General features: G+C 37.5%; 1 protein-coding gene across 1 annotated transcript; it reads right to left on the reverse strand.

Annotated features, from left to right (window-relative positions):
• Positions 1–6,365: 6,365 nt before the first annotated feature.
• rnd1a (Rho family GTPase 1a) lies at positions 6,366–13,260 on the reverse strand. Its single transcript, XM_058409089.1, has 5 exons — positions 12,999–13,260; positions 12,017–12,104; positions 10,169–10,278; positions 9,959–10,093; positions 6,366–9,877 (listed from the first exon to the last, which is right to left on the reverse strand). The coding sequence occupies exons 1-5, from the start codon at positions 13,116–13,118 to the stop codon at positions 9,638–9,640; spliced, it is 693 nt and encodes a 230-aa protein (XP_058265072.1). The 5' UTR covers positions 13,119–13,260; the 3' UTR covers positions 6,366–9,637.
• Positions 13,261–26,268: the final 13,008 nt, after the last annotated feature.

A 26,268-nucleotide genomic window follows, 5' to 3' on the forward strand; every position in this document is an offset into this window, starting at 1 on the left:
TAGAATAATCACATATTGCTGAATTAAACTACAAATTACACAAATATATTTGATCTTTGGATGGAAATACTGCATACTGAACATGTAAAAAATCTTAGAAATCATTAAAAATCTCATTTTAAGTGTGTGTGTGTGTGTGTGTGTGTGTGTGTGTGTGTGTGTGTGTGAAAGAAAGCTGGCCCTCTATCACTACTTTTATGCCATTGATGAGACCTCCCGGTATAATGCACTGCTCAATAGTTTCATTATGGAGCTAGTGATAGATATTAGATTATAGCTTTCCCATCTCCTGACAATATCCCAATCAACCATCACTGATGTGCATCCCTTTTAATTAGAATGGTAGTGCAGATATGCTTTAGGCTCATTATGACTGGAAAGTCCTTTTGTTCTCATCAGAGATTTCTCAGCAGAGACGAGATGAGAGAAAGGAAGGATCGGCTGCGAGACACATACAAACCAGATAGGTGTCCATTAAATATTTAATCTGACCCACTCCTTGCCTTTGAATTCATAGATGTGAATCTCTGTATTCACATTTTATACAGCTTCACACACTTAGTGTTGCTATGACTACGTTCCTCCCATCATAAGGGCATTGTCTGACACTGAAAGACAAGCATAATACTCATGTTTTCATGCTACCTCTCTCTCTCTCTCTCTCTCTCTCTCTCTCTGATGCTTTTAGGCTTTGTAGGTAAGTTGAGGCTGAAGTTGAGGTATTTCATTCTCAATCTAGCTTTAAAATAACCCACAGTCTTGTCTATACATTTCTTATTCCATTTCCATCCAGGTATATTCCACCTCCAACCAAATCACCTTTCCCTTTAATAAAGAATGAGTTACTGTTCAACCTGATGTTTAACCTTAGTTCCAGTGAAAGGAACTCTTAATGCTTCAGCTTCATACCAAGACATTTTGGACAATTTCATGCTCTTTGTGGGAACAGTTTGGGGATGACCCCTTCCTGTTCCAACATGACTGTACACCAGTGACCAAAGCAAGGTCCATAAAGACATGGATGAGTGAGTTTGGTGTGGAGGAACTTGACTGGCCTGCACAGAGTCCTGACCTCAACCTCATAGAACACCTTTGGGATGAATTAGAGCGGAGACTGTGAGCCAGACCTTCTCGTCCAACATCAGTGCCTGACCTCACAAATGCACTTCTAGAGGAATGGTCCAAAATTTCGATAAACACACTCCTAAACCTTGTGGAAAGCCTTCCCAGAAGAGTTGAAGCTGTTATAGCTGCAAAGGGCGGGACAGCTCCATATTACATTCATGTGCATGTAAAGGCAGACGTCCCAAAATTTTTGGCAATAATTAATTCAACATGCATTTTTTATTCAACATGTATTGCATTTTGTGTTTTCTTACATTAAAAATAGATTTCATAAAATTCATTTGAGTGGCTTTATTGTACAGCAATTTCCTGCAGACAGAATGCAATACTCTTTGTCTATAGGTTTGAGAAATAACTATACTCTTCTGAGTATTTGATTCAGCATGTGAAATCTCATGAGATATTAAGTGAGAGGAGACTCACTACATACGTAATACAATCATTTAACCATTATTGATCTTGGTGGAATTGTTCTTGGGTCGGAATAATGAAAGGATTTGCTGAGTTTTTCCTTTCTGAAACAGAGGAAATGCTTTGTGCTTTGGGGATAGTGTGTGTGGCAGGAAAGAGCTAGTTTTATACAAAACAACTCCCATTTTATGGCTCTCACTTCGTCCTGTGGCATGTTGGATTTTTGTAGAATTATTTAAAATGATAAACATTTAAAAAGTAGTGTGATTTAAATGTGCGTAGTTAAAAATAATATTCAGGATTTTCTGCTGTATGAGATGATTTTGATATAAGAATACATGAAATTTATGCTGTACTCCATCAATCGTATTAGTGATGGGAAGTTCGGATCATTTGTCAGACTCGCATCTATAAATCTTGTAAATCTTGTTAAATGTACTAGAATTAACGCACCATGGACATGTGACATATCAAAACACTCAGCATAGAGAGGAGAACTGCGTAATCTGAGTTCTGGTGTCAAAGCCACCCTGTGTTTTTAGGTATTATTCTCAGCATACCATGACCCTAATGAGTTATTTACCGTGCTATTTTACTCTCTGTTGGATTTCATATGCTACAATTTGTACAAAATGCCTCTCATAGCTTTTGGTCAGAATGAATAGCAAGTGAATATTGTGATATTAATATTGTAACAGAGCATTATTTTTTCACCAACATACAGTACAACTCATAAATATTAACACTTCCTCCGTCACTTCACGCTGCCCCTCAGACTGATCCCCTGACGCTGTGTAGTCAGAGACAGCTAATTAAATGGCCCAACATGAGCATCCATCATCAGTGTAGCCCCAGGGCATTATCATCATCACTATGCCCCAGCACTGTGTGTGTGTGTGTGTTTGCCTACTGGGGGAAGGGTGCGCTTTTAGTTTGGGGAGCTCAGAGATGTCCCAGTGTCTTATTTGAACCCTGAGCTAGAAAACAAGGAAAACAAAAAGAAGGGTGAGGTTAAGTTTCAAGAAACGTAGCACTGCAGTAGAGAAGAACCCCAGTACAAATACTTTATTCAGAGTGAACAGTGTACTAAATGAATATGTATGTACTGTAGACAAGACAAGACAAGACAAAAAAAGAAAAGAAAAGATAAAACAAAACAACATAAGATAAGATAATATATTTTTTTAGTTTTTGGAAGCTAACACGCCCCCAAATTTTCAGATATTCAATATATTTCTCCAAAGGAAAATAAGCTAAGCGAGGTGGACATTTTTGAATTGCAGGAGATATTATATGCAGAACCTGGTATCCCTGGTCTCAGAATAATTATCAGGTTAATTAAAAGTATACTAATGGGAGAAGCACTATTTGGTTTTTAAGCGAACCTAAACACTGCCTCACTGAGCTCCAGAATTAAACCACATTTCTCCAATACGTCTGTGCAAACAAGAGACATTTGCTTTCATCTACTCAGCTTCTGCTCCATATATCTCACAGACCACGTGAAGTGCTCAGGGAAGCAGCATATTTCTGCCTGGCTGTCCAAAAATGCCGCATTTAATTCATCATTACAAATACTGTAAAAATGGTCCATTTAGATCATTCTCTGTTTTTATATTAGTAAAATAGTTTATAATGATTTATAATCACACTCTCAGTGTTTATAATCATTTATAATCACACTCTCTGGTGTTTATAATCATTTATAATCACACTCTCCGGTGTTTATAATCATTTATAATCACACTCTGGTGTTTATAATAATTTATAATCACACTCTCAGTGTTTATAATCATTTATAATCACACTCTCTGGTGTTTATAATCATTTATAATCACACTCTGGTGTTTATAATCATTTATAATCACACTCTCAGTGTTTATAATCATTTATAATCACACTCTCTGGTGTTTATAATCATTTATAATCACACTCTCAGTGTTTATAATCATTTATAATCACACTCTCAGTGTTTATAATCATTTATAATCACACTCTCAGTGTTTATAATCATTTAAAATCACACTCTCAGTGTTTATAATCATTAATAATCACACTCTCAGTGTTTATAATCATTTATAATCACACTCTCTGGTGTTTATAATCATTTATAATCACACTCTCTGGTGTTTATAATCATTTATAATCACACTCTCTGGTGTTTATAATCATTTATAATCACACTCTCTGGTGTTTATAATCATTTATAATCACACTCTCTGGTGTTTATAATCATTTATAATCACACTCTCAGTGTTTATAATCATTTATAATCACACTCTCAGTGTTTATAATCATTTATAATCACACTCTCTGGTGTTTATAATCATTTATAATCACATTCTCTGGTGTTTATAATCATTAATAATCACACTCTCAGTGTTTATAATCATTTATAATCACACTCTCAGTGTTTATAATCATTTATAATCACACTCTCTGGTGTTTATAATCATTTATAATCACACTCTCTGGTGTTTATAATCATTTATAATCACACTCTCCGGTGTTTATAATCATTTATAATCACACTCTCCGGTGTTTATAATCATTTATAATCACACTCTCTGGTGTTTATAATCATTTATAATCACACTCTCTGGTGTTTATAATCATTTATAATCACACTCTCAGTGTTTATAATCATTTATAATCACACTCTCTGGTGTTTATAATCATTTATAATCACACTCTCTGGTGTTTATAATCATTTATAATCACACTCTCTGGTGTTTATAATCATTTATAATCACACTCTCAGTGTTTATAATCATTTATAATCACACTCTCTGGTGTTTATAATCATTTATAATCACACTCTCTGGTGTTTATAATCATTTATAATCACACTCTCAGTGTTTATAATCATTTATAATCACACTCTCTGGTGTTTATAATCATTTATAATCACACTCTCAGTGTTTATAATCATTTATAATCACACTCTGGTGTTTATAATCATTTATAATCACACTCTCTGGTGTTTATAATCATTTATAATCACACTCTCTGGTGTTTATAATCATTTATAATCACACTCTCTGGTGTTTATAATCATTTATAATCACACTCTCCGGTGTTTATAATCATTTATAATCACACTCTCCGGTGTTTATAATAATTTAAAATCACACTCTCCGGTGGTTATAATCATTTATAATCACACTCTCCGGTGTTTATAATCATTTATAATCACACTCTCAGTGTTTATAATCATTTATAATCACACTCTCAGTGTTTATAATCATTTATAATCACACTCTCAGTGTTTATAATCATTTATAATCACACTCTCTGGTGTTTATAATCATTTATAATCACACTCTCAGTGTTTATAATCATTTATAATCACACTCTCAGTGTTTATAATCATTTATAATCACACTCTCTGGTGTTTATAATCATTTATAATCACACTCTCTGGTGTTTATAATCATTTATAATCACACTCTCTGGTGTTTATAATCATTTATAATCACACTCTCTGGTGTTTATAATCATTTATAATCACACTCTCTGGTGTTTATAATCATTTATAATCACACTCTCAGTGTTTATAATCATTTATAATCACACTCTCTGGTGTTTATAATCATTTATAATCACACTCTCTGGTGTTTATAATCATTTATAATCACACTCTGGTGTTTATAATCATTTATAATCACACTCTGGTGTTTATAATCATTTATAATCACACTCTGGTGTTTATAATCATTTATAATCACACTCTCTGGTGTTTATAATCATTTATAATCACACTCTCAGTGTTTATAATCATTTATAATCACACTCTCTGGTGTTTATAATCATTTATAATCACACTCTCTGGTGTTTATAATCATTTATAATCACACTCTCTGGTGTTTATAATCATTTATAATCACACTCTGGTGTTTATAATCATTTATAATCACACTCTGGTGTTTATAATCATTTATAATCACACTCTGGTGTTTATAATCATTTAAAATCACACTCTCCGGTGTTTATAATCATTTATAATCACACTCTCAGTGTTTATAATCATTTATAATCACACTCTCTGGTGTTTATAATCATTTATAATCACACTCTCTGGTGTTTATAATCATTTATAATCACACTCTCTGGTGTTTATAATCATTTATAATCACACTCTCCGGTGTTTATAATCATTTATAATCACACTCTCCGGTGTTTATAATCATTTATAATCACACTCTCCGGTGTTTATAATAATTTAAAATCACACTCTCCGGTGTTTATAATCATTTATAATCACACTCTCCGGTGTTTATAATCATTTATAATCACACTCTCAGTGTTTATAATCATTTATAATCACACTCTCAGTGTTTATAATCATTTATAATCACACTCTCAGTGTTTATAATCATTTATAATCACACTCTCCGGTGTTTATAATCATTTATAATCACACTCTCAGTGTTTATAATCATTTATAATCACACTCTCTGGTGTTTATAATCATTTATAATCACACTCTCAGTGTTTATAATCATTTATAATCACACTCTCTGGTGTTTATAATCATTTATAATCACACTCTCTGGTGTTTATAATCATTTATAATCACACTCTCTGGTGTTTATAATCATTTATAATCACACTCTCTGGTGTTTATAATCATTTATAATCACACTCTCTGGTGTTTATAATCATTTATAATCACACTCTGGTGTTTATAATCATTTATAATCACACTCTGGTGTTTATAATCATTTATAATCACACTCTGGTGTTTATAATCATTTATAATCACACTCTCTGGTGTTTATAATCATTTATAATCACACTCTCCAGGTATGTAGAAGAGGACAGATTGTCCTTAGTGTTATGTTGCCATTCCTGGTAGCTCTGATAGCGGACAGCAAAAGGATAGGAAATGGTACATGACCAAATAAAGAAAAAAAAAAGAAAGTTTATTGTCACACATACAAATACAGCGGAGTGAAATATTTTCCTGTTTAGGAAGCTACAAAGCTTGGACATGATATGGCAACCCAGAAGTGGAGAAGGTTAAGGACCCAAGAATGTCAGAATACAGGCTCATGAATGATTTAAGAACAGACCCTGATTATGTTCTTGTCATAATTGTCATGAACATCATATATTTATGACAGTTCTGGTCACAGAACAATTTCACTGGACATTTGATGGACATGCTTATTTCTCAAGCTTGGTTGTGAAGAGCAAGTGAGCTACTCAGCGTGTGCAATATTCATGTAATACACTGGAAACCAGCAAAACAATTTCGCTGCATCCCAGGGAGCCGCCCGGATGCGTGGAACCATTATATTGAGAGACAAACACCTCATCTACACCAGAGCCATCAGACTCCAAACCCCAGGGGGTGTGTGCACTGCCTCACCGGTGTGGAGGAGGGGGATTCTATTGATCTACCGCAGTGCTGGAATCATCCTAAACTCTGCACCAACACACAATAAATCAGTATTTAACACAATAAAGCCATTTTTTAATGAAACCAGTTGAGAGAAAACCACAGAAACATTTTTCTAAAATAAATTACAGTAACACTAGACACATGGTGCTTTAAGCTGCATTTCACACATAAATAGCATAATTGAATCACTGCACTAAAGTCTCATTAGCAAGAACTTTGTAGGGAGCGTATGCGAGTATATTTCACTATAGCCTCAGGTACAGGTCTGTGTGTAATGCCATGATGAAATAACCCATCCTTACTACTTTTCCTCCATCAGCACCGAAGAGTGCCGTACATCCTGGATTGTTGCTAGGCAACACTGCAGCATTCCGGCACAGTGCATAGTTGTATGCATCTTCTGTAAGACGCGTAAGGGGGTGTATGTAACAAATATTGCACTAAATCTTCTGCCACCTGTCCATTCTTACAACAAATCCAACGACGTATCGTAGAGTTGAACTGGACACAACTGAGCCACGAGCTAAGAAAACAGAACCGGGTGTTCAGAGATGAAACAGGCCCAGCCTGTGAGCTTTAAAGACTAATGTTTGCTCGTGCGATACACCATGCTGTCCCGAAAGCATCTGATCTTATCGCTGACAGATGCTGAGTCAGGCGCTCTTCATCTTGTTAAACTGATATAAAAATCGATATATGGTTTACAAGTGGATTCCCAAGGGTATTGTCGCTGTATGTTTTTCAGGATGTTACCTTTAAATTGAGCTGTTATTCAATTTGTTTTTATGAGGTTTACTGGGGGGGGTGAAGTCTGTATACACCGACCAGGCATAACATTATGACTACCTGCCTAATATTGGGTTGATGCTGCCAAAACAGCCCTGACCCGTCCTGCACTGTGTATTCTGACACCTTTCTATCAGAACCAGCATTAACTTCTTCAGCAATCTGAGCAACAGTAGCTCGTCTGTTGGATCGGATCACACGGGCCAGCCTTCTCTCCCCACGTGTATCAATGAGCCTTGGGCATCTATGTCCCTGTCACCGGTTCACCACTGTTCCTTCCTTGGACTACTTTTGATAGATACTGACCACTGCAGACCGGGAACACCCCACAAGAGCTGCAGTTTTGGAGATGCTCTGATCCAGTGGTCTAGCCATCACAATTTGGCCCTTCGTCAAACTCAAAGCTCAAATCCTTACACTTGTCCATTTTTCCTGCTTCTAACATCAACTTTGAGGACAAAATGTTCACTTGCTGTCGAATATATCCCACCCACTAACAGGTGCCATGATGAGGAGATCATCAGTCTTATTCACTTCACCTCTCACTGCTCATAATGTTATGCCTGATCGGTGTATAAAATAACTTGAATGCAATTTAGTACAATTGTTTTATAAAGATGACTTCACTGATCAGGTTTCTTCAAGTAGCAATAAGATCAGCTCCTGCGGATATATTTTTTTATCAGCTCTAAATACAAATACATTATTTGGGTTGAACAGATGTGTGTTCTAAACAAATATAAACACAGATGTGAATGGGAAATTCACAGGGCATCTGTTCGAGACTACAGGTGTGTGTTTGTGGAATTGAGATCCTGTACACAAACATAAAAACAGTTGGATTGATGAAGTGGGGCATTTGTACAGTGCTCCTTTTTCCCTCTTACTGCAGTGTTTCCAGGGGCAGAGATTTGTAGGTTTCACTCAAAACCACGGCCACATTTTGTGTTTTTCCAGATACGCATAGGAATATTTGGAGTAACAGATGCAGATAGATATAGTGGCTGCATTGAACTGAGTGATAATTCACAGTCCAGTCAAGTCTAAATAAACTAATTATGAGACATCAATCCAAGAGACACCCGATCATTAAAAATGCCAGATAATCAGGCACGTTCAGTAGGATTACCTTATAACTAATCTCTCATCAGACTTGTCTGGGATAAAATGTCATCCTGTCTCCTCATCTAATCCCTCTAATCTCTTCTGTCCTGCTCTGACATGCTCTTCCATGGCACAGAGCTACTCTAAGGTCAAGACTCGTTCAAACCCCATCACAAGGCCATCACAAGACATGTTGTTTACGCAATTTCAAGGACTGTCAGGGATATCTGTTCTCTTCATTATTCATCTGCTGAAATGTAGAGATGGACAGGAGAGGGATGAATTGTTGCCTGTGCATGCATGTGAGAGACAGAGCACACACTCTCTCTTCCTACATGTGATTTCACATTCCATCAAAAACCTCCGTAGTTACACCCTGACCTTTTTGTGCCCTCTAACAAAATCACATCTTCCTGTGTCGCTTTCTTTCGCATAAATGACCAGACAACCATTTAATAACTTTTCTTATTAACTGTCTAGTAACTCTGTACAGGGAGAATTATTGTTATAGCTGAAACTCATGGACGGTGCAGCTCTCCGTTATATATACGCACCATAAATGAATAATAGCACATTTAATTAAACAGTGCATGAGGTTTGTGTGAATTAAATGCTTTTAACATAAACCTGTGTATTGAACAGAATCAGTTGACCTTCCGTTCTTTGCGATGAAGAAATAGGATGCATTAACTGAAAAGGCAAAACGTTGAGAGTGTAGCGATAGGAGCAGACAGAAGGTCACGACCTCAGGTCTTCCTTCAAAACTGCCCTTGTCGATCTCCCCCAGGGAGCAGAAAGTCTGGATCACATGACCGAACAGCTCTTGGTCCTCTCTTTGCTAAAGGAGGAGCTTAGAAGCTCACTCTTGCTGGGCAGGTGCAGGAGGCGTTTCCGGTGGGCGGGGCTTGGCTTGATGGGCGGTTGAAGTTTCTCAAGGCAAGCCAGCGCTGCTGAACGGAACACGCTGTGGATGCTTTTCTCTGACGTGAACGCGGAACACTCCAGATACGCCTCGGCTCCCACCTGCTTTGCTAGTGAAGACCCCTATAGTGATAGAGCCATGAGAACATGAACGGACGTGATAAACATCAAGCGATATCAATCAAGCGGATGCGACTGAGTGACCTGTTCCTGAGAAATCGGGGCCATTTTTTGCGTGGACAGCTCCATCAGCGTGCACACGTCAGTACGCAGGTCTGTCTTACAGGCAACCAGGAGGATGCGTGCATCGGGGCAGAATTCCGTGATCTCGGCTTTCCACTATGAAAGGACAATGCTATCATAGCTGGACATATCTGACACTATATATATGTATACACAAACACAGGTATTTACCTTTTTCAGAGAGCTGTCCACAGTGTCTGGTCGGCTGATGTCGAAACAGAGCAGCACGGCGTCGGAGTCGCTATAGCAGAGTGGCCTGACGTTATCGTAATATGGAGAACCTACAGGAGCAATGCCACAATTTTACCACCATCAATAAAAAAATCATTAAAAAAGACATATTTTTGGCTGTCTCACACACACACACACACACATACACACATACATACACACATACACACATACATACACACACACACAGTAACATAATGTACAGTAGCCAGGTCACCTCCTGCAACTACAGGCAAGTTTTTGGAAGAGAGGAGGAAACCAAAGAACTGGATAAAACTCACACAGACAGCATACACGATTCGGCAGAGACAGCAAGCTAAGGCTTGAACCCTGGAGTTCCTGCATCTTTTATTTACAATAAAATCACAAACTATGCAGCATGTACATCACAGCTTCAAAGAGCCCTTGGCTTAAGTATCGGAATCGTCTGAAACACTGCACCAACTCCCAGCATCCATACGGTAGAAGAGATCTAAAATGCTGTCAATTTGTCACAAGACCAAAGTACCCACAACCTCTTATTATACAAGCAATCTGATATGAAGAGATGTCTGAGATGAAAATATTCTGCTGTAATTGGTAGGACTAATTAGTCATAATTACAGAGATACAGTGTGTTATTTGTGCATGTGTATATGTGTGTGTGTGTGTGTGTATCTTTGAGCCCTTTGTGAAGCTTGATATCTCCATATAGGAATACATTTAGATCTCCTAATAGGAATAGTTAATGAATTTGGAGAGTGTGAGGACATTTAGCTTGTCCTTACAAAATTATGACTGTGTGTGTGTGTGTGTGTGTGTGTGTGTGATATTACCAATCTGCCCATATTCCCCCAGACTGTTATCTACTAATGAGGCCATGCGTAATTAATGAAGTTTACTCGGCTTAATGAAGGCTTGGTTAAGTAACTGACTGCTGATTGCTTTCACACTCTCTCCGATTACCAACATTGATCTGGAAATCAGCTCTTGAACGCAAGTAAGAGGTCAAAGCACTATTAATGCAGGAGAAATCCTACACTGTCCTTGAGAGCAAAGTTCAAAGCTTTCCTCCAGTGCACTCTGGAGTGAGGTCATGGCATTTAAAGGGTGATGGTATCTGCTTTAAATCTCTGTGATTGAGCTCAAGCGCTTAATCTATACCCATAATCAGACAGTGCAGGGTATCAATCTCAGTAGCATAAGAACCATAGGAAGTTTGTTTCCATCTGGACATGAGGGCGATTCCATGATTGTAGCTGGGTTTGTTTTTAATCTCTGTATCTATTCTATTCTATCAAATGTTTACCGATTCAAAAATGACTTCATCTATGCTAATGGCACAAGGACATTAAGGACCTTTTAGTTATTTCCATACACTGATCAGACATAACATTCTGACCAGTGACCGGTGAAGTGAATAAGACTGATGAGCTCCTCATCATGGCGCCTGTTAGTGGGTGGGATATATTAGGCAGCAAGTCAACATTTAGTCCTCAAAGTTGATGTTAGAAGCAGGAAAAATGGACAAGTGTAAGGATTTGACGAGCTACTGTTGCTCAAATTGCTGAAGAAGTTAATGCTGGTTCTGATAGAAAGGTGTCAGAATATACAGTGCAGGACGAGTCAGCACCAACACAATATTAGGCATGTGGTCATAATGTTATGCCTGATTGGTGTAAAATGTATTGAGAATAAATGATTTGCTCTAGTTATTAATGCTACCTACATGTGACACACCCCACTCATGTGGAACCACTCATGAACACTGCAGATGTTCACACACTTGGTACAGTTTAGATTTCTCACCTGAAGTGTCCCACAGACTAAGCTCGATGTGTCGTTCCTCTACTTCCAGGCCTGACGTGTAGTTTTCGAACACCGTTGGGATGTACGTCTGTAAATTATCACAATAAAGAGCCAGGATTATTTATTTCAGTTGGGTCTGGAGCAGGAACTCTCATGTCCAGTTTGCTGCTTGTGTACAGGAAAAAAAAGGCACTTGAATAAAATCGTGTGCACAGAACGGGCGATATTAAAATAATTAAACTGAGCAATGAACTGCAAATGTATTCCATGTTTTAAAAAAAGGTCAATTTAACTGGATAATGTTGAACATTTATGGTAAGTTAATAAACAAAAATAATGAGGACATTTTAAAATGGTTTATTTAGACTAGTGCGTTAAAGTTACAGGACCAGGCCTTTTTGTATCAGATTTTTTTTCTCTAGTTGATTCTAGGGCATCTTAAAGTAAAATATATTTGAATCCACTTCTTTATGTGGTGTGAATCATATTTTGGGGAAAAAAAGAAAAGAAAAGAATTTTTATGATTTGTTTATGAGCACCAAGCATGCTTTAATCTGCATTTAATAATAATAATAATAATAATAATAATAATTAACAACAACAAAAACAACAACAACAACAACAATAATAATAATTCTTTTTCTTCATCTTCTTCTTATTATTATTAATATTAATTATAATAATCATCATCATCATAATAATAACAACAACAACATAACAACAACAATAATAATAATAATTCTTAATAATAATAATAATAATAATAATAATATTTGTTATTATTATTATTATTATTATTATTATTATTACTTTCTACCTTTCTTGTCCTACACGTCTGATAAAAAAATCCCCTAGTGTCGAAAAAAGTGGTCATAAATAATAAGTAGTTTCTCCTTAATCTGTAGTTTAATCTACATTTAATCACGTGGCCCTGGTTAAGCAATAAAACCTAGTATTAAACAGAGACTAGTTGATCTCTTACCTCTGGATAGCAGTCCTTTGCCAGGACTTGTAACATAGCCGTTTTCCCGCACTGAACATCTCCCACTAAAACCAGTTTACAGCGGACCACCAGCGGCTCGCTTATCCTCCTCTCCTTCATTCTGGACCAGACGAAATGATGTGGTGGAATAAGCTCAGCTCGTCTCCTTCGAAGTATCCTTCACGTGTTCCAACAGTCCGACAGCGACTCTGGCTCACCACTAAGCAGCGATACCGGTCAGCTGACTGGGGGACAGTCTAAACTGCAGCATTTTATTCATCTCAACCATCCAATGAACGATGAGCATCACTGCGTCCTGTAGTGGCCACGCCCCTCAAAATATAGGCTACGAGTTATAGACGGTACATAAACTCTCAATGTTTTCAAATGGGATGAAGAGCAAGAATGAATATGGACTGGCATAACATTATGACCACCTGCCTAATATTGTGTTGGTCCGACCCGTCCTGCACTGTGTATTCTGACACCTTTCTATCAGAACCAGCATTAACTTCTTCAGCAATTTGAGCAACAGTAGCTCGTCTGTTGGATCGGATCACACGGGGCAACCTTCTCTCCCCACGTGCATCAATGAGCCTTGACCACCCATGACCCTGTCGCTGGTTCACCACTGTTCCTTCCTTGGACCACTTTTGATAGATACTGACCACTGCAGACCGGGAACACCCCACGAGAGCTGCAGTTTTGGAGATGCTCTGATCCAGTGGTCTAGCCATCACAATTTGGCCCTTTTGGTCAAACTCAAAGCTCAAATCCTTACACTTGTCCATTTTTCCTGCTTCTAACATCAACTTTGAGGACAAAATGTTGACTTGCTGCCTAATATATCCCACCCACTAACAGGTGCCATGATGAGGAGATCATCAGTCTTATTCACTTCACCTCTCAGTGGTCATAATGTTATAACTGATCAGTGTATATAGCAGGCTAACGAAAAACAAATATTTATTCCCTCAGGAAACAGTACAGTACAGTAAACTGTACCTTTCCTTGTCACTGACCTGCACTCACATGCTACTATGCACCAAATTCAAACCTTAATGTCTAGTATTGTACCTTTAAGTACCTTTTCGAGTAATAAAAGAACATTACAGCTTTCCAGGTAAAAGGTATATATGATAAACAAGATACAAGTGCCTTTGAGTCTACAACCTCTGTGACAAGTAAAGGTACAGATTAGATTCTGATATAGAGGGGATGATAGGGAGATATGGAGCGATGATAAATTACAGAGCTGCATAACATTCTGTTCTCTCAGATATTTTGGCCAATATGTTCCATATTTGTGGGTGTAACTGTGTGTGAAAATTTGGGGAGGGAGTGTATTATGTAACCACACCATTTTATTGTGCTTTGTGAGCTTTTCTCTAACATTTCCCTCCTGCTTTCTGTCTTCACCTTATATATATATGTGTGTTTGTGTATATGTGTATGTGTTTGTGTGTAGAGCAGTGCTTGTGTCTTGGCCAGACTCAGCCAGAGACAGATGGTCTGGTCTTCCCTAAACCTAAACTACAGGAAACAGAAAAATCACATCTCAGTTGGGAAGCTGTGTACAGTAAACCGCGGAGCACACACTAATCACTCACAAATCTTAACACAAAATGGAACAACAACAAAACATTTTGCCTAATCATGTGCTTATATATTTTTAAAACCTAGTTGCTCATATAGAATTGGAAATAGAGTAGAGTTGCATGGAAAAAATATGCAGAATACATCCCAATAAAATAAATAAATAAATAAATAAATAAATAAATAAATAAATAAATAAATAAATAAAAACCCTGCACACCAAACAAGAAATTGTTTATTCTTTTTCCGATTAATTATTATTATAATATTTATTCCAGCAAAAGTTTTTTTCACTCTGTTTGTCTGTCCTTGTTTTTCTTGTGTTTTAATGTCTCTTCCCTGTAGGTACATTTATTCCAGTGTAAAGTCCTCTCTTGTCATTTTCATTTTATTTCAGCCTGGAGACATCATAAAGTGCACATCGCTTAAAGAGAACCAAATCATTTTAATATCAGAAAAGTTCTAGACTCCAATCATTTCACAAAGACTAAAGAGTGAAATATTGGAAATATTGATGACATCGTTAGCGTCGTATCTGGAAACTCTTTTCTTTCACCTGTTGTTAGATTGCATGCGTTTCTAAGACATTTCAACAGCAACCTACTGCTTAGTGGTCTCAATCAAGTGTTACGCAAGACCATAAACTGGCAGGAGGTCATCATCCAAAACCCATTACACCGCTTATGTAGCTTTGTTGTATTTGCTTGAATGCCCACAAGAAGCTGAATTTATTTGTTACATGTTAAAAAAAATGAATATTGTATTTAATTAAAAAAAAAATTGTGTACACTTTATTCAGTGTGTAATTTGCTCTACAGCTCGGAAAATGCTGAAAAGTCATTTGTCCCAGTCAATCATTAACATTTAGAGCTAATATGTTATAAAACTCAATGTCCGAACCATTCGTTTAATGAATTTAAGACAGACAAAACTGAAGGAATTACTATACAGCTGGTGTCTTTTTGTTATTTGTATTGCTTTTAATTTGTCACAGTCTGGTGTAATCAACATCAGGTGAGCATATTGACATGCTGTTTTATTTTATTTTATTTTATTTTTTGTTTTCTTTTACTCTATTTTATTTTATTTTTGTTTTATTTTTAATTAAATTTAATTAAATTTAATTTAATTTAATTTAATTTAATTTAATTTAATTTAATTTAATTTAATTTAATTTTTTATTTACTTTACTTTATTATATTTTATTCTATTTTATTTTCTGTTTTCTATTATTCTATTCTATTCTATTTTATTTTTGTTTTAATTTAATTTAATATTTTGTATTTTTTCTTTTCTTTTAATAACAATTTTAACAATTAACATTCTCACAAAGCAGCCCACAGAAAATATAAATTACAGATATTTTTTATTTTTTATGAATTCATGTTTATCCCCAGTGAACAAGCCAGAGGTAACTATAAATGTATAGTTAGGTTATGAGCAACTTATGGATATTGCAGTTCTAAAACTATCCAAGGAAGTGTATTCACAGACATTGTTATGGTTTATAATAATGAGTTATCATTCACAGTAATTACATAGTGGCCTTTAGGCTGTCCATGTGGCGGTCATCCTCAGTAACAGTGAGTGATTTTCAGCTGATGAGAACGCCATCATCAGCGTGGATCAGGCAGGTCCGAAGAGCAGAAAGAGTCCATATCCCCGGTGTCTCATCATACATGATGGACTGTTTTTAAAGAATAATAGGGCTTGTTAAATGTTGGAAGAAAAATGTTCTACATCACACATATTATCTGACACCACAGAACACCTGGTGTAAAATAAACATCAAAAACAATTTGTCAGTGTCAGTTTCATAAAAAACAATCATTTACAAAGCCCGTGAATTGTCACTTGTCTTCTTCTGTATGAAATAAAGGTTATAATTTTCTTAATTTAAAATTCAGCGCTGAGTATGAATGAATGAGAGCATCAGAACCTAAATGATAAGTCCATTCGGTTTGTGTAAATCATGACAAGATTTAAAGCTTAAATATACATGCATCTTCAATCTTAGTACACAAAGGCTGTCCTTCATCTTTAATCCTAGAGAACTGTACCTTTATACTGTATATATTTGTAGAAAATGACATATGATCCATTTAAATATACACCAATCAGACATAACATTATGACCACTGAGAGGTGAAGTGAATAAGACTGATTATCTCCTCATCATGGCACCTGATCTGCAGTGGTCAGTATCTATCAAAAGTGGTCGAAAGAAGGAACAGCGGTGAACCGGTGACAGGGTCATGGAGGGGAGCGAAGGCTGGCCCGTGTGATCCGATCCAACAGATGAGCTACTGTTGCTCAAATTGCTGAAGAAGTTAATGCTGGTTCTGATAGAAAGGTGTCAGAATACACAGTGCAGGACGGGTCAGGGCTGTTTTGGCAGCACCAACACAATATTAGGCAGGTGGTTGTAATGTTATGCCTGGTCACTGTAAGTGATAATGACATGAACAGATAAATCTGACGTGTGTGAGCCCTTAAATGTGCAGAACAGGTACTCCAGGACCTGGGCTGGGAAGCATTGGGGCATCATAGTGTTGTAAACTACTGACCTCTAGTGGCGGAAGGCCACAACAATTTTAAACATCTCTTCCACACAAACTTCTTTTCTAGTGTTATAAGAGCCTTGTGCTTTAAGATGAGCCTAATGGAAGGACGGGAGAAGAAAGAGTAATCAAGATGGGGAAATTTATTGCACCTATCCTTGTATTCTAAAACGCATGTAGTTATTGGTCATTAATAATCAACTAATAGATATGAATAGATTATCTATTATTGTTATTATTATTATTATTATTATTATTATTATTATTATTATGTGACACACTGGGACAGTGGGTAGCATTTGATTCAGAGCTCAGCTTTCTGCAGTTTCTTTTTTTGTAGGTTTCTGTCGGTTTTCTCCAGGTTCCCTGGTTTGCTCACACTGTCCAAAAACATAAAGGTAAACTGACTGGCCACAGTTAAATAGCCCCACGTGTGGCTGGTGTCCCATCTGGGTGAATTCTCCTGCTGTGTGCTCAGTGTTGGGATGGTCTTCAAAACCAACATGAACCTGATCAGGATAAATTAGTTATGAAAAGTGAGAGAAGGTATTGTTGAGTAGTAATAGTAGTAGTAGTAGTAGTAGTAGTTGTAGTTCATCCATTACATGCATTGCATTTCAGGCTCAGAGAGATACTGGAGCCAGTGCGAGAGTAAGCGGCACACTTGATGGAAAATTAGTCATTATAATAGTTGTTACTGTAGCAGGCAGTGATATATTTGAAATCTCGTCTCTCTTAGTGCATTAACTTTATCCTTTATGACCAGACACAATTTATAAAGCACCATAGGGTTAATGAGTGTTAAATTCTCAGGCTGTTGGCAGTCATGTAATGTACAATGTCAGCCTGCAGAGGTGTAAACACCGCATGGTGGCGCTGCTCATCAGCACGCGCGCTCCGTTTACTACAGCCTATAGCGCAAACTGAAAACCTCAGTTTTATTGTTTATAGACAAAATGGATGAATATGTGACTGACGTGTTGGATATAAACGGATCGTCGTGCCTGGTTACGATAATAAAGATGGCTTTGGTGATGATGTGTGTAAAATAAAACGGGATTGAATATATTTTTGATTTTTTGATTTTTCTTTGAGCTGTCCAAGGTGCTGAGCGCGTGCGTTCAAACCCATGCCTGCTTTAATGAACAATAGGGCAGCAAATGATCGTTAATTATTTGTAGACAACACAAATCACACACACACACACACACACACACACACACATATATATATATATATATATATATATATATATATATATATATATATATATATATATATATATATATATATATATATATATATATATATATATATATATATATAAATTCAATGAAATAAAAAAAATCCATGTGTAAAACTTCTTATATACTATTTTCCTAAATGAACACTCAAATAATATTTTGTCTCCCTTATCTTTGCACAGCAAACCAACTCGTGTCAAAATATCTTTTGCAGTGAAATCTCACACAAATACCTATTTATTTTCTACAAATAAACCCAATTTCATTTCAACCCGCAACCGATCGTTTATATAAGCCTATGTATAATGTATGATTCAAGTCGGTGAACAGAGGCCACTTGTCATGAAGAGCTGAGAGCAAGTGCAATTCATCCAGTATAGCACAATGGTCGTAATCCCATATTATCACACCACTTCAGAATATCCCTATAAGAGTTTGCGTTTCCAAAATGCATAACAGCGCAAAGCTAATCGTGAAAAGAGAGCGCGAGCATCTCGTTAAACACTCCGGGGATGATTTTAACTTGAAACACTCTGGTGGTAAAACACTAGCTTTTCCTTGTCACTGGCGGTTGCACCCGTATATTGGTAGCTTGCATTAATACGCATGCTTCACCTTGAAACGTGGATCCTGTGGATAATTGGTCAGGAATTAAGATTAAAAGATAATAGTACACCTATCTAGATAACACCCAAAATGGTACATGGTATTTTGGAGCTACCACTCCATTGACAAGGAATGGTACAATTTAGTACCTTGTTTTTGTAAGCGTGTACGATGCTTATGGTGAAAGATGCGCCCTGGTCCATCGTATCCCTGACTCTTAAACATTCTTCAGTACATGTCCATCGTGAACTACTTCTTTGAGTAAGCGCAAATTTATTATGATTTTTCCCCCCAAAGGTTTAGTATCTCAAAGCAGTAATTTCTGGATGGAACAGGCCTGCTAAACCGTATTGTTATTGTCACAAAAATATGTCTTAATGTATTTCAGTTTTATACATCATTATAGGACAAATTGACCAGTGTGAATTGGTCAGTTTTTTAAAATGTGGCCTAAGCGACATTTTCGTGTGATGCGTCTGTGACTATACATTTCCAACGCGGCTGGGTTACACACTTCAGGCCTCTAACTAACAATGCTGTAGATGTGTCAATCAGATCACTAAATATTACTAAAGACGTCTTCTTCTTTTTTTTCTCTTCTTTTCTTTCTTTTTTTTTTACAGTGGTACATGTGGGCAAAACTGCGATAGGATGCGAAATAAATGAAAAATCCATTTCTATTAGAAATACTGTATAGCCTTTACACTGACCTTTTACAGTTGAATCCGTGGACCAGAAGCAGGCCGAATTAATACTATGCTTTAGTAAATGAACCTGTATGTTTACTTATAGACGTAGTTGAATAAACAGCTAGGGTTAGGGTTAGGGTTAAGGTTCGATGATCCGAGCTAAATCCTGAATCCTAAAGCTGACTAAATCCGCGTGTAAAATATTTGGAATATTTTAGTCCAGGCATACAATCAGGAAGCACGAGACAAATCAGATCAAGACATTTATTTGCATTTGTTAGTCAATGACACAGGATCAAATCATAACACACATGTCGATATACCGTTCTGCACGATACTTACCAGTTCCTTGTTTTTAAATAAAAAATGAACCGGGTCTAAAATAACTGCAACTCTGATTTACAATATTTACACAAAGACACTACAGTAAAAAAACAAACAAAAACAAAACAAAAACAAACAAAAACGCACTGACATTGTTAACCTGTGTGGATGATAACTGATGCGATAATAATCCGTTTTAAGAGTATATTAAGAGTAAAGAAATGACATATTCCCTGAACTTTTATTTTCGGTTACTGGTTGAAGATATATTTCCACATCATAACGTCTTGTTCGTGTATATAGTGTGCCTATAACATTCAACCATTTGGTGCGTTATATAATACGCACCTTCAATCTCCGTATGAAGTATTACGACTAACTTCTTCCACTGTATTTAGCCTATTGTTTGCCTCTAACATGTTTTGTCTTTGTCACTTCACCACCTGGAGCAGCATTTGGCTGGAACATGCTGTTCCTCAGCAAAGATGTTAGGAACAGACTGTGCCATGTAGGACAAGCAGAAGCCTTAAAGGGAGACAGGCATAAACAACAAATGCGGCAATTTATACTGAATGATCTGCTACTGCCTCATTAAAAGTACAAAACAACGAGCAGAGCCCCTTTTCTTTACCCTGGGCTCTGTGCTTCAGAAATGCCACTGCGCAACGTGATCCTTTAACTGTGATTACATTCCCATAGACGTGGTCTTGCTTTTACAGTTCACTCTTCATTAATGCATAGAATTTACTAAGGTATACATTCAGGCCCAGACTCGCTGTATAGCTCTAGATTAACTGTTATACGATAGGCAAAACAAAAGCCAATGAACACGCTGGTTGCTGTAGTGCTGTTTAGGAAGTTAGTAAATGGCGTGATTCTAAACAGGACTGTTACTGATGATCTCTATAGGTGGCGCACTCACATAGAGAAAGCTTAAACATTGCAACATATGCTAATATGTCATGAGTAGCCTGTGCTATGGACTCCAGGCCCCCATATATTCCCAAAATAATCACTCTACACTCTTTTTATTTATACAAATAGATGCATTTGCTAGAACACAAATAGCTAGGCCTGATGACGCAAACGCATCTGTGCGAAAAAAAATCTGTGGCTTCAAACTAAAGACTGGATTCTCACATCAGGGTACTTGCGTTAAACCCCATTATCTATTGTCTTAAATTTACATTCTCTGTTTGTTGTGTGGATAGATCAGCTATAGCGCATTTCGTCATTTTTGTTAGACTTCAACTGCACAAGGGTGAAGACTGGGGCCTGTGCGTAAAGGTTGCGCAAAACCAGCAAACCCCAATAAAGCTCAAGGCCTGCAATTCTGTCCCTTGTGAACGAACGAGGAAAATAACCCCTTCTGCATCCTTTCTTTTGATCTGTTAATAAACGCCTCGCACTAATGAAGCTGATATCCTGTTATCCCGCGGCAAGTGGTGAACATGAGTAGGCGCGCTGAAACGCTGATGACTGTCACGGCCGCCGTGCACATTAAGCCTGTCAACTCGCGCTGAACAGGATAGAATGGAGGAAACAAGATGCTCAGGAGATTCCTCTCTTGGCATTCACCGCGTGCCTTAATTGTTTGGACATTAAATCAAGGTCCGCTGTGAACACGCAGAGCAAGAACCCGACCAAGCTTCCCGTTTATCGCCGACCACACATAATACAAGGCGCTCGAACTTCGCGCTCCGAGCACCGCCTCTAGCAGAGCGCTTTCCGTGGATTTGGATGGACATCAGAGTGCACTGTTTCGTCCCCTCCCCTAAAATCACCCCCCCCCCCCCCTCTCTCTCTCTCTCTCTCTCTCTCTCTCGCTATCTCTTTAACTTTAGTATGAATGCATGCGCAGCAGTGACGCAAACCGACTAGTGCATCCATTGCCATTGCATCCAGTTACAAACACACACATACAAAACAAAGAAGGAGTGAAATATCACTACACGTTTCAAAGTCCAAGCAGGGCTATTTAAATGAAGCGCATGGTGTACAAGGTCACAGCGGGGGAACGATAAGTATAAAACAGGTCGTTGGATATCGAGGAGATTTTCTCTTGCGCTCAACATCGCGATGCTCCGTGATATCAAAAGAGTTTGCTCTTTTTCATGTGTCCAAGATTAAAAAAAATACCGATGCTGTTCCTTTGTTCATAATAACAAAAAAGGAGGAGAAAAAGAAGAAGAAGAAGAAGAATAGAAGTGTCATTTGGAAATGTTCTACAGTACCGGGAAAGAATACGACGGTTTGTCCATGTCTCTCCGCTTGTCTATGTAAATGCACCCTCCTGGTCAGTCTACGCATAGTAGCGTTCCTCTTCAATGCAGCCCAATTTACTCGCGCGCGCTCCTGCAAATAAAACGCGCCTCAAAACAAAACGTGAAAAAAAATGAAAACAATAACCTCGCGCAGCGCGTCGTCTAGGATTTGACTGCTATGTTTCTTTCTATGCGCTGTGTCTTCTCCATGATGATCTGCCTATTTTCCCCCTTCCACGGAGCTCAGCTCTCCTTCGCGGCATCCTCGGTTAAAATTCATCCGTGCATTTGTAAGCGCTCCGTCCGAACCCCCACCAGCACTGGGCCGCGTCCTCTCCGATCCATCCCTTTTTAATCTCGCCCGTTTTTGCTCCAGCCCTGGGTGGGTGTTTTTTCCCCTCTCTCTCAGCCGCTCTGATCCAGTCTCGCGGATTAGAGGTTCTCTCTTCCCGGCCCAGACACGCGCAGCCTTCTGCTGATTGGGCTCAACGCAAAAGGATTACATGGGGACGTGATGACGTCACAGGCCGGGCCGCTTTCTCCCCAGTTAGCCAAAGCCTCATCAGCGACATGTCCTTGAGAAAGACGCTCTGCAGATAGGAGCTAAACCTATATGAAGTGTACGAGATTATTCTATAGTTCAAATGATCTCATGAACATATATTTTAAAACACATTTCTTTATATTGCATGTATATTCTATTACAAAATACACACACACACACAATAATTGGGTCAGGTGGAATGATCTGGAATGTGTAATTTGAACATACAGACTAATAGTTTGTGTACACCTTTTACAATTGAGATATCGCAGGGAATGGGAGCTGAAACAGAGCAGCATCCACGGCGTCTTTGCATCATTCAATTAGGATTAAGATGCTTTAACAAAACTCCAACAAACAAACACAATGTTGTAACAAAAAATTGGAACAAACGGCAGTGTTTTGTTTGTTTTTTAAAGCATACAATCATAATTTTATTCCCTGTTGAAATTTAGGATGAATTTCCGAGCTTTTCCCCTCGAATGGATGTATAAAAAACCTGCTTAAGAAATCTATACTGGGAAATCCAGCTGGGTTTGTCTTCCTCCATTGTCAGATCATGAGAAACTAATGCACATCTGGGGCTCGAACCTTATTTTTTGTATCTATTGTTTTAATGTATTTGGATTTATGTTGTTTGTTAGCTGATTTGATGAATTTCTGGACCGTAGCTTCGACTGTAACAAGTTGCTAGATTTTTAATTTTAGTTTTAATTTTTTCTGTTAGTAAATAGTTGCGAGGAACCAATATATCTATCAGGTTGCCTTTCTGATGAAACTTTGAAATTAGAAACATTTATTTCAGCTTTTAATTAGATGCATTGTGTAACATGTTTGTTTACATGCAGCCCTAACATATATATTTTTTGTTTTTATTAATAATCCCCAAAAAGCACTTTGTATTTAAAAAGTTTGTTTTTTCTTCTTCTCGAAGCTAACCAATTTAACCTAGTCATTTTTTAAAAATATATATGTAAATATATTTAAACCGTCTCCTGAAACATATTTGTTTGTATTGTTTTTGGATCATTTTCCCTTTTATACACATAACTTATGTTTAATGTTTTTTTCTCACCCGACAATTTGTTTATCTCTATTTTTTTACGAATAACTTCATGCTGAATATGCCTATAATTTAAATAGCCTTAGAAATTTTGTTTTGTTAAAGAATATATTCTGTTCACGTTTACTGGAAACACCAAATACCTCACAATGGTTTATAATCCCAGTAACATCATGTCCATCACTGGCCCGGAAGTGAATGACTATTTTGAAACGTTTTTTTCCCCAAACAGAATTGCCACCTACAGTTAAAGGAACAAAGGGCTCTAATGTTCTTAAATCGTACATAATATTTATTCTGTATCTGATTTAATATACGGGTCTGGTTGCTTTGCATTGATTTTTCGGGTTTATTTTCTCTTCAGTATATAGCCTATACAGGCCTACACGAACGGTCTAGAAGAGATACTTGCATCCGACAGTGAAGCCCACAGCCACATTAAAAGCAATACGAACATCACTAATGTCAATATGATATGGAGTAAATAGTCTAGTTATCATTCTGTGTGAGTTAACACATATTCCAACAAGAATGCGCTGGTTTTCTTACTCAATAGTTCTTGAAAAATATCTTCACACATGAGCTCGGAAGATGATCCTGTGGGAAAACCTCCTCCAGTGCTGCTGCGTCCCAGAAGTAGCTGACAGCCATCCAGAAACATAGAGGAAATATGGCGGAAAGGTGGGTAAACGGAACTGAAAGAGAAAAAGTAGCGAAATCGAAGGCAGTGTTTTTCTCCCAGCTCGGTTTCTGGACAGTGCGGCCTCTCGGTCTTAACCAGCGCGAAGGAGGAGCTGTCCCGCTGCATTACAATGACATTCACTCCCCCATTCATTCTGGCGCTGTCTAACGGTCTTTGGACAGCAAATCCACCCCATCGGGGGGTCGCAGCCCTCTCATTACGCCCCCGATCCCAACACACACTCATTACAATAGGGCCAACAAAAGGCGTGGAGAGTGGGGCCCCAGCGCTGCGTGGCCCGCTCAACTCGGGTGAGGGGGAAAAAACGCTTCTCGGAGTTGGGAGTTTGGAGCTTTCAGGCAGCCTTGCTACCTGGACACATTCATTTGTGTAGGTCTAAAATTTCCTTAAATCATCAGAGCCATGTGTTTCTGCGGGTGAATTAGTGCTCCTGGTGGACCTGGACTCGTGATCTGTGTGCGCAATGTTGCTTCCCGAGTTAAAGGAGCTTTGCGCGCATTAGAACATGGCGAAAACGTCCCCATGAACTTTGGAAACGACATTTATACATCCTCTCCAGCTAGCTTATTAGAAAATCATCATTGAACACCCCCCCCCGTCTCTCTCTCTCTCTCTCACTCTCATATGAGGACTGCCTAGTACATATAAACACGTAAGTGCGAAGTAGGTTAATTAACAGAGAGATTAATTGGGGATATTCTTTCCCTGAGCTCACAGATTTGATATCATATGCACCCTTATATATATATATATATATATATATATATATATATATAAGGTATAAGGTATAACACGTGCATTGAGGTCTAATAATATACCGCGAATCATAGAAATCATAGAAAAACTAAATATGTATTACAACACGAAATAATAATAAAAATAACAAATAAAAAAAACTTTTTAAAACAACAAAAAAAACTTAAGGAAAAAAAAAAGACTTTCCTTAATTTGAAATTATAATAATTATAATCATTTCCTTAATGCATCCATAAAATGCAAAAGAAGGATATTTTTCTATACATTCTTACAATTCCCGCGCATGCTCTGTAACTTGCATGATATGAAATGCCTTACAATATTTTATATAGATATAAACGGCAATTGTTCCGGATACCTGTGTGTGCGCGCGCACAAAAACAGCTTGTGTAGGCCTAGCGGTAAAGAGCTTGATGTCAGAAATAGCTTACTGTAAAACACAGCATATTCCACCAATAATTCACAGCATTCTTTAGTATGAAACGCGATTTTATTCAATGCCTGTGGATAGATGTACTGTGTTTTAACAATGGATTTACACAGTACATGGAGGTGATTTGCAAAATGAAACGTTATACTTATATATATATATATATATATATATATATATATATATATATATATATATATATATATATATATATATATATATAAAGGTATAACTTTGCAAACATTTCCTAAGAGCAGAAGCAGAAGGGCCCTCGAGTATTGTTTGAGAAAATAAAGAGGGACACGCTCACAAAAGAATCTATTGTTAGGAGCGAACAATTTGAGGGGCCTCGTAAGCTGTCCGCCACAATCAACATGGTGGGCGATGATGTGAACGCGAGAAAAGCCTGAGAAACGGGAAAGAGAAACACCCAGAACAGCAACGCGAGCACGCGCGCACGCACACACACGCACACACACACACACACACA

This window comes from Hemibagrus wyckioides, linkage group LG15 (assembly GCF_019097595.1).
Source record: "Hemibagrus wyckioides isolate EC202008001 linkage group LG15, SWU_Hwy_1.0, whole genome shotgun sequence".
Lineage (NCBI taxonomy): Eukaryota > Metazoa > Chordata > Actinopteri > Siluriformes > Bagridae > Hemibagrus > Hemibagrus wyckioides.

Excerpts from the sequence above, each read along its gene's own strand:
- rnd1a (XM_058409089.1), bottom strand. The coding sequence starts at position 13,118 with ATGAAGGAGAGGAGGATAAGCGAGCCGCTGGTGGTCCGCTGTAAACTG. Across the intron at positions 10,279-12,016 it reads TAGTCTGTGGGACACTTCAG|GTTCTCCATATTACGATAAC; the intron begins GTGAGAAATCTA and ends TTGCTCCTGTAG. Across the intron at positions 9,878-9,958 it reads CCCCGATTTCTCAGGAACAG|GGGTCTTCACTAGCAAAGCA; the intron begins GTCACTCAGTCG and ends CTATCACTATAG.